Source organism: Desmodus rotundus, chromosome 6 (assembly GCF_022682495.2).
Source record: "Desmodus rotundus isolate HL8 chromosome 6, HLdesRot8A.1, whole genome shotgun sequence".
In the NCBI taxonomy this organism is placed as follows: domain Eukaryota; kingdom Metazoa; phylum Chordata; class Mammalia; order Chiroptera; family Phyllostomidae; genus Desmodus; species Desmodus rotundus.
This window is the reverse complement of record NC_071392.1, coordinates 117,129,618-117,138,566: the sequence shown is the minus strand read 5'-3', so window position 1 is coordinate 117,138,566 and position 8,949 is coordinate 117,129,618. Positions and strand designations below refer to the sequence as shown.

Genomic DNA, 8,949 nt, shown 5'->3' with positions numbered 1-8,949 from the left:
TATGCGATGACCAGGAGAGAGCAGAAATTCCAAACAATGAATTAGGTGGATAGGCTGAAAAAAGCACTGTTATCGCTTCTCGGTACAAATCACTTTGGGAATTATGGGCAGTATTTACTAAAGTCGAACATTTACATACTCTGTGGTCCAACAATTTTACTTCAAGGGAAGTGAGTGCATCTGTCTACCAGAGGGCTTGTACAAACAATATTCACAGCCCTGGCTGGTGTGGCGGGCGTCCTCCTGCAGGCCAAGCGGTTGCAGGTTCAATTCCTGGTCGGGTTACATGCCTTGATTTAGGGCCAAGTCCCAGCTGGGGGAGGGCAAGAGGCGGCGGATAGATGTTTCTCTTGCACATCAACGTTTCTCTCCCTCTCTTTCTCCCTCCAGTCTCCTCTCTCTGAAAATAAATAAAATCTTTCAAAAATATTCATTGAAGTTTTATTCATAGTAGCCAAAACTTGGAGACAACCCAAATGTCCATAAACAGGAGAGTGGATAAATTGTTGTCCTCCCATACACAGGGACAGTACACACTAAAACTAAAGGAAAACGAACTACTGATCGATGCACCAACGTGGATAAATCGCACAGATAGAACCTTGAAAGAAGCCAGACACTACAGCACGCTGTGCGTGATTTTGCTCTGTGCAATGGCAAGAACAGGGTGATCTGTGGTGACAGAACTCAGAATAGTGGTTACCTTTTGGGGGAGGTATTGATTGGGAAAGAGCATGATGGAACTTTCTGGAATGATGGAAAAGTTGTCTATCTTGATCTGGGTGGTAGTTGCATGCACACACACACACACACAACGTAAAAATTCATTGAGCTGTACCCTTAAGACTTGTGTATTTTACTTACAAGTGAAATGTGAGTGAAGTATACATAAATTGAAAGGGAACCAGGGTGGGTTTTTCCAGGAATGGTTTAATATTAAGAGACACCCTAAAAGGTAATTCACCATATGAACAGAGCAAAGCAGAACAATCAAATAGTCCTTGTAGTAGTTGTTGAAGAAATAATTTTATCATCCAACACCCACTCATGGTGAAAGAGTTAGCAAACTAAGAATGGGGAGGAAGTTCCTTACCTGGACAAAGGTTAACTACCAAAACTCTGCCGTAATCTGTGTAATCTCTAATGGCGCAACCTCAGAAGCAGTTTTTAAATCAGGGTCAAGTCAAAGGTACCTGTGAGCAGCAATTCCACGTCTGGTAACCCTAGCTTGCACAGGCAGAAGATGAACACAGGAAGGGGCCCTATCCTGAGAGGCTTCTGGTTTTTATTTTATTTTTAAATACCACTTACTGTAAAAAAACACAATTCAGGGTTTTTAAAAAAGATTTTATTTATTTATTTTTAGACAGAGGGGAAGGGAGGGAGAAAGAGAGGGAGAGAAACATCAATGTGTGGTTGCCTCTTGGGCGCCCATCACCCAGGCCTGGGGGGACCCAGGCCGCAACCCAGGCACCAGCCCTGACCCGGAATCAAACCGACGACCCTGTGGTTTGCAGGGTGGCGCTCAGTCCACGGAGCCATACCAGCCAGGGCAAGACTTCTGGCTTTTAGATCCATGTGGTATCCTTTAGTTTAGAGGGCTTCACAAACTTTCATTCGTTACAAATATTTTTGCAAGTATGAATTGTATTTTGGTAAGACATTTGATGACACAGGTCAGAAAATATGGTAAAAGCAACAGATCTTAAATCAAGTTCTTTTACTTTTAAAGTGGAAAATATTTGGAACATAAGAAGGCAGTATAAAGGACAAAATATCCAAAACATAGATGGAAATGTTTGCTCAGCAGAAAAAAAAGAAAACTCATTTAAAGTTGGGCTTCCAGACCCTGGCAGAACCTCACAGAAGAGGCTTTACTCCAGGAGAAAGGGGAAGATAGAATGGGGGCTGCGCCAGGAGTTTGAGACACAGCGAAGCCTGAGGAACTCAGCCCTCTATGCCTGTGGGAGGGGCTCCCGGACTGAAGATTGGGGTGGAGGAGACAACGAAGCTGCCACTGTGATGACAGTGGGCCGAAGGTGACCCTTCCTGGCCCGGAAACCTACGCTCGCCTGTCTTGGGAGATAATGGCACGTCTCCTCTCCTTCGCTCCCTTCCCACACCCCAGCCAAACCCATTTCTTCGCAGCCAGAACAGATCCCCGCCAGAGGGCGCGCCTTGCACCGTCGATCGCCCGGTCCGCAAGCTGCGATTCCGGGTCTGTCGATTTTCCTGGATGGCGAGCACCTTCCCTGTGTGGGTTCCCACAGTCTGCCCCCAGGTCCTTGTCCGCCCCGCTCTGTCCCCACGGTCAATGTGCCCTCCTCCAGGCCCTCAAGCTGTCTCCCCGACCCGTCTCCCGCGCCCAAGACCCGCGCACTTGAGCCTGGGGCATTGCCCTGTTGTGCCCCCACACCTCGCACCCGCTCCTGGAGCTACCTCCCGCGCATCACAGCTCGGCTCCCGCTCCCGCGATCACCCGGTCCTCCATCTCCTCTGTGGCCACGGACTGCTGGGTGAGGACAGCCGCTCCCCTAACCCCCCAGCCAGGGCATAGAGAGCCTCCTCCTTCCAGGGACCCCTCTCCTTCCCTCAGGAAGGCCACAGACAACTCTGTCTTAGGTGGTGCCCCAGCCTCAAGAGAGCCCCTGACAGCGGAAGGCTTAGCCGTTCCTTGCTATATATGTTTCCAGCAGTGATTCCCCCCCCCCTTTTTTTTTTTAAGATTTTATGTAAGAGGGGAAGGGAGGAAGGGAAATATTGCGTGGTTGCCTCTCCAGCGCCCCGTACTGGGGACCTGGGCCACAACCCAGACATGTGCCCTGACTGCAAATCGAACCCGCGACCCTGAGCCAGCCAGGGCCTCTCTGTTTTCAAAGACGCAAGGCCCTTGGTTGCTGACACCTCCTCAGTTTCTTCTTAATTCCTCGCCTGATCTGATTATTTTTCTGGCCAGGTCATACGAGTTACTGGATCCCCACCCCCTACCCCAATCCCCCTCACAGCAGGCTGTGGTGGGGTGGGGGAGGACAGGCAAAGATAGCAACTCAGCTGATCGAGTCACTGAGACCAATGGAACAGCTCTCCCTTCTTGGACCAAACCGGAAAGGCTTAGAAGGCCTTCATTCCAGCGTGTTCATTTTCCCTGGACTTGCATTTTTTAAGACTTTGAACTTTTAACTCTAAAGGGATGACTTGGTCTACGTTTAAAGGAATTTCAGGAATTATGCTCATGATATCATTTTTCTTTAGTCTCTGCAAGGTCCCTCGCTTTAATCTTTTACCTGAATACTCCACTCCCCTTTGCCTGCACCCTAGAGCTAGCCATTCAATGATTTCTTTTTATGTGTTCTTGCCACCCCTTCCAAGTGTGTTTTGCTGTCATGCATTTTAAATTTGCATTAAAGAATTGCATTATTTCTCATTTAGTTTTTCACTCAGAGCTAGGAGTTCAAGATCAATCTGTGTAGCTCCAGCCCCTTCTAACTGCTGCCTCCTCTCAATGGTGCTCATCCCCTGCCACCACCAATAACAGTGCCATCAGTAGTGTCAAACACGCCCTCTCTAATGCAGCACTTCTCAGTGTGCACGTGTATCACCTGGGAATCTTGTTAAAAGGCAGGCCCTGATTCTGAAGGCCTGAGACTCTGTACTTCTAACCAGCGTGGTCCTGGGACCAGGTCCTTAGGGGCCTCTGTGAGAATTCATTTTGGGTTGCTGGGTTACCGGGTATGTGTCCATCTAATTTAGTAGGTACTGCCCATCTGCAACACCTTACCCCCCACCAGCAGAGCAGGAGAGTAGAAGGAATATTCAGGGTGGGGCAAAAGTAGGTTTACAGTAGTGAGTACGTGAGACACAGAGTTTATTCTTGTATTATTTACTAATTATCATATTGTTTGCCTTATGAACAAACCTACTTTTGCCCCACCCTGTATTTAAGTGGGGAAGGGAAGAAGGCCTTCTGTTAGTTCTGCCCACATCTCGTCCCCTTAGGGCAGAGATGTCAAACTCATTTTCACTGGGGGCCACATCAGCCTCATGGTTGCCTTCAAAGGGCCGAATGTAATTTTAGGACTGTGTCAATGTAACTACTCCTTAACAGTTAAGCAAGAGCTCGTTGCTGCCGCCGGGTAGAAACAAAGTGCTGGACTGGATAAAACAACGTGGAGGGCCAGATTCAGCCCGCGGGCCTTGTGTTTGCCAACTGTGCCTTAGGGCCAAAACCTCCACTCTCCCTTAACTGGAATGGCCCAAGGCTCCAAAGTAGTATCACTGGCCAGCAATGCAGGGCTAAGTCTATGGTGGGCCCAGCCCAGTGTCCAGGCTTTACCTCTGACAGGAGTTTTAAGAACAGGCATACAGTCTGCAGTTAGGTAGTATCTTCTTCATCGCTTTCCCTTTAGCAGCCTGTTAGGTAGACTAGGACTCAACCCGGCCTCGCCACTGCCGGTAGCTACCCTGACCCTGACTTCCCGTCTCTAAAATGGAATAGTAACAGAATAGCTATAGTGTGCGGAGTGAGGAGTCAGTCTGGGAACTTCACCCACGTGCCAGAAGCCCCACAGGCGCCCTGACACAGGTGTTCTTACCTTTGTTTTACCCATGAGGAAAATGAAGTTCAGGAAGGCTTAGCAATTTCCACCAAGGCCATGGAGATAGGAAGTGACAATGTTGGGGCCGAAACCCAGCCTCAGCTAATACACCAGAGCCCGTGCTAACCTCAGGCTATACCACCTCCATGTCCTACCTTGCCATTGCTACCAGGCCGTGTTTCAGGGAGAATCACAAGGAAATGGGAAGGAAGGACTGTACCTGGGGTTTTAGGCATGGATGCTGAAGGCATCTAACCAATGGCATGCAGGGCGATGAAACTCCACAGCAAATGAGTTTTGGCAAACATGAACCCAGGTTCTTGGGGCTGGTCCTCAGGGCTTGAGTATTTAGGTGGCAGGAGAGGGGGACTTTGGGTCTAGGGCTCAGGAACAGGGCTTTCAGGGTTAGATATATAGGAGGGTCAAGGTTGGGGAGGAGTTGGGGAGGGTCAGGAATTGGGTGAGGGTTAGGAGTGGGGTAGGGGTCAGGTGGTTGGGTCTTAGCTGTGGCTAAAGCTGTCAGTCATGTGCCTTACTTGGGAATAGCTGATCACTCACTGTTTTGTTTGGAGGGTCAGCAGATGTGCAAACAGCCAGCACCCTAGGCATCAGGAATGCCACCTTTCAAGGTCCTCCTGGTGCTGTGAGTAGCTTGCTGAGTGCATTTTGGAAACCGTGGGCCATGCTTTTCCCACTCATAGCTGTGCAAGCATCGCCTGGCACTGAGCCTCAGTCCCAAGCATTTCACAATCAGAAGAGTTTGACATCTGCATATTTTGAGATTGCATGACACACAAACATTTTTATATCTTGTCCACACCCGTCCATCCTCTGTTTACCACTGTAGTTTGTAATCCATTACAGAGCATTTCCTGGAAGGCCTGGGGAAGCTTCCTGCTCTTTCTGTGGCCTTTGGCCTCAAAAGACCTGTTGAGCCTAAGAGTTCAATATAATACCTTATTGTTTCCTGGACTTTACAGAGTACTTCACACATTAGGAATGCCTTTGACTCAATTCCATGACAGGGTTGGAACCCACTTAGCACAGGCTCAAAAGAAGTAATTGGCCAAGGCCACAAAATGTATAGGTGGGTTAAATGGGACTTGTTTGTTTTTCTAGAACAGACCTCAGGAGACTTAGAGTGGGTACTCTCGGGGAACCTCACTGCCCTATTCAGCCCATTTCCCAGACTTGGGGGTGTGGACTGAGGCAGGAATTAGGGTGTGTAGGGAGTCGGGGAATGCCTGGGTGGAAAGGTCTGGGAAGTGATGTCTCATGGAGCTTGTGGCAAGCCCTCTTCTAGCTAGATTTCTGTCCATGGGCCCTTTCTAGAGTGTGGGCATGAGGGGGTTGGTGGGAGGAATGGCAAGTCCGGGGGGACTCAAGCAGGAGTTCTCAATGAGTCTGAAGCTGAGGGAGCTGCAAGAAAAAGATGCTACCAGTTGCTAAGGGGGCTCTAGTGGTGAAACCACACTCCCATGGGAGCTCTAGGTTGTCTGGCCAAGTTCTGCCCCTGTCTAAGCCTTCTGCCCTGTCCCCTCTCCTCAAAGCCCCTGACCCCCCCATAACAAGTACTTGCAGCATCGGCTTGAGGGAGGTGCCCAGAGGCCAGGCCAGCCTACTCTGCCAGTTCCAGCCACATCACACATGACGCAACCAGTGCTAGGGACTGGAGGTCTGGGTCTGCTGAGGCAGGAAGGCCCTGGTCTCACTGCCCTCCCTCTCCCCCGGGGCCTGAGGCCCTAGGCCAGGGCTCAACAGACACAGGCAGCGAGATGGGGTTGCCCTTCTATTAGTCCAAGTCCTGGGCATGGCCTGGGTGAGACATGGAGATGAGGAGGCCCACGAGACTCAGCAGTGTAGAGAACAGCAGCAGGAAGGAGATGGTGAAGAGCAGTGCTGGGAGGGCACTGAGCACCAGCAACAGGATGGCGGGCAGTAGATGGCGCCACGCTGCAGCCACCACGGACCACAGGGAGCTCAGCAGGTGGGAGCCGGTAGTGAAGAGCGCATGGCACAGCATCAGTGCCAGCAGCAGGTAGAGGATCCCCTCCAGGCCCCACAGCACACGCCGCAGCGGCTGCCGCCAGCTCGATGTGGTCCACCACTGGATCCAGCTCTGGGGCACATGGTACACGGACCAGCGCACCCAGCCCTGCCGCATGACCCAGGCCGACCAGGGCATGGCCGGCTGGGGCCCCTCGCCGGCCCCGATGGCATCTGTCTCCACTCGAGGCTGCTGCATCACAGATGGTGCACCTGAGGAGAGGGCTAGTGCAGCTGCAGGAGCAGCCCTGGAGATGCCTGGGACCTCAGGGCAGATGGGGGTGTGGGGGTCAGGAGGGCACCAGTGTGGGTGAGGTGGGGCTTTGAGCTGGGGTCTGGATCTTACCTCCGGGCAAATGTCCCTAAGTCATGTTGCTTCCTGTAGTACCCAGGGGGGCCTGGCAGCCAGAGTCGAGCCCCTCTTTTACTCTCCCCCACCCTCCCCAGAGGAGTCCCATTGTGACCCGGACTGGGGTGGGGTCCAGCTAAGAAAGGAGCCACTGCATGGTGTGAGCCTCAGCTGAGCCTCTCCCCATGGACCCTTCAGGCTGGCAGGGGAGCCTGGGGAGCCTGGGGAGCCTATGGGTGTAGTTTCTCTTGTTTTTTTGTGGAAAGCCCTCTTGGATCCCTGTCCCTTCCCTACTGGCTGATGAGTCCCATTCCGCTCTCTTTCAGGTCTTTCTCTCTGGGCCTTCATTCCTTAGGACCACAGAGGAGGCCAGAATGGCCAGCCTCAACCTGCATGTTCTGAGATGGCTATCGCATCCTGCCCTGGACTCCTTGTCCTTTATCTAACCTTCTAGCATTGTCTAGAATCAGACCCAGGTATCCACTGTCCATATTGTGGGGCCAGAGGTCCAATGAGATCTAGGCTGGGGACAAAGGTGTCCCCTCCCACCTGCCCAGCCCAGGAGGGAGGAAAGGAGGCCTGAGACACACCATGATCAGTGTATTTCTGGAGGGCAGTCAGGCCCAAGGATGGAGACAGAAAGCCAGGCCAAGCAGGGTCAAAGGCATGCCTCGGGCTCCCAGCAGCAGCTGCAGGCCCAGGAGCAGCAGCAGCAGAGCCTCTTGGAGGCTGAGTCGTTCTGTGACTGCCGCTGTCTGCAGGAGTAGAGCCTCCTGCTGTCTCGGACCCTCTCCGGCCCCCTGACTTTGGCTCCCTGTGAGAAGTGTGTGCTGTGGTCGCGTGGGACCTGAGGACCTGTGGAGAGAGCAGCTGGGCTTTGGGAGGTTGACCATTTGCTTGCTTGCCCGCACCTGCCCACCTGCCAGGTTGTTGCCCATTTACCTGTGGAGCAGGTCGAAGGCCAGGAAGCTGACCAGTAGCAGCAGCAGCAGCAAGGCTGGCCCAGCCATGGAAAAGACTGCCCGAATCGTCAGCACTAATGTCCCCAGTCCTAGGACACTGTCCAGGAGCTGGGCCGGGCTAGGGCCCCAGGAGGACACACATGGACCCACTGAACTACCCAACCCCTCCCCGGCACCCAGGCCCCTGGGAGGGACAGGGATGGGATAAGCATGGGCTTCAGGCCTGGGTAAGCAGAGCTGGGTCATGGAGGAAGGTGGAGGTTACAGGCAGGGGCTGTGCTGGGAGCAAGTATGGGGGGTGGGAGTGTGGGAGAGGATGACAGACACTCAAGGATGAGCTCAGGGAGTGGGGAACTGGGCTCCTTGGGGATCTCCCCCTCCTCACACACCCACCCACCAAACCTGCCTCACCTCCTCCCACTGTGGTCAGCCATTCTGGGACTGGGTGGCTGGGCATTGTGACCTTGCCAGGTGGGGCTCTAAGGGAGGGAGGGGCTGCTGCTGCTTCTGGCCTCATAAGCAACTGGTGGCTCAGGTGGGGCTTAGCCAGAGGCCAGCTATTTCTGCCAACTAAGACTCACCCTCTTGCCTCTGCTGGTTCTCTGCCCTAGGGCTCTCCCATAGAGACCAGTTGCCAAAGAGGCATTCTAACCCTATCACCACATGGGTGGCTGACCAAGGGAGGAGGAGCTGCCCTCCCTTTCCTGCAGGTGCTCGGAGCTGTCCAGGGACAAGTCATTCAACTGGCCTGTCCAATGCTCTCGCCCTGGTAGTAGGGTGATGTCTGTGGGCCCTTGCGGGAGAATTTTCAGGACTGCAGCCCTGGAATGCAGAGGTAGACTCTACCACAAAGCACCATGAGGCTTTCTGGGGCTGGACTCTCACATGACCTGCTATATGGGAATGGGCAAGAGGCAGCTGTTGAAGCATTTTAAGTACTATGGTTTGTAGGAGGTGTTTCAGATACTGAGATTCCGGAAATGGCATAGAGGGCTAC

At 52.7% G+C, this 8,949-nt stretch overlaps 2 protein-coding genes across 2 annotated transcripts; both read right to left on the bottom strand.

Moving 5' to 3' along the window:
- Positions 1 to 6,387: 6,387 nt before the first annotated feature.
- TMEM239 (transmembrane protein 239) lies at positions 6,388 to 6,840 on the bottom strand. Its single transcript, XM_053927409.2, has one exon. The coding sequence runs from the start codon at positions 6,838 to 6,840 to the stop codon at positions 6,388 to 6,390; it is 453 nt and encodes a 150-aa protein (XP_053783384.2).
- A 767-nt stretch (positions 6,841 to 7,607) lies between these two features.
- On the bottom strand, positions 7,608 to 8,198 carry C6H20orf141 (chromosome 6 C20orf141 homolog). The gene is made up of 2 exons (XM_024559379.2): positions 7,933 to 8,198; positions 7,608 to 7,845 (listed from the first exon to the last, which is right to left on the bottom strand). The coding sequence occupies exons 1-2, from the start codon at positions 8,196 to 8,198 to the stop codon at positions 7,608 to 7,610; spliced, it is 504 nt and encodes a 167-aa protein (XP_024415147.2).
- Positions 8,199 to 8,949: the final 751 nt, after the last annotated feature.

Bases quoted from the DNA above. Each gene is read 5' to 3' on its own strand.
- TMEM239 (XM_053927409.2), bottom strand. From the start codon at position 6,840: ATGCAGCAGCCTCGAGTGGAGACAGATGCCATCGGGGCCGGCGAGGGG.
- C6H20orf141 (XM_024559379.2), bottom strand. From the start codon at position 8,198: ATGACCCAGCTCTGCTTACCCAGGCCTGAAGCCCATGCTTATCCCATC. The intron at 7,846-7,932 runs GTAAATGGGCAA...CTCTCTCCACAG, and splicing joins GCCTTCGACCTGCTCCACAG to GTCCTCAGGTCCCACGCGAC.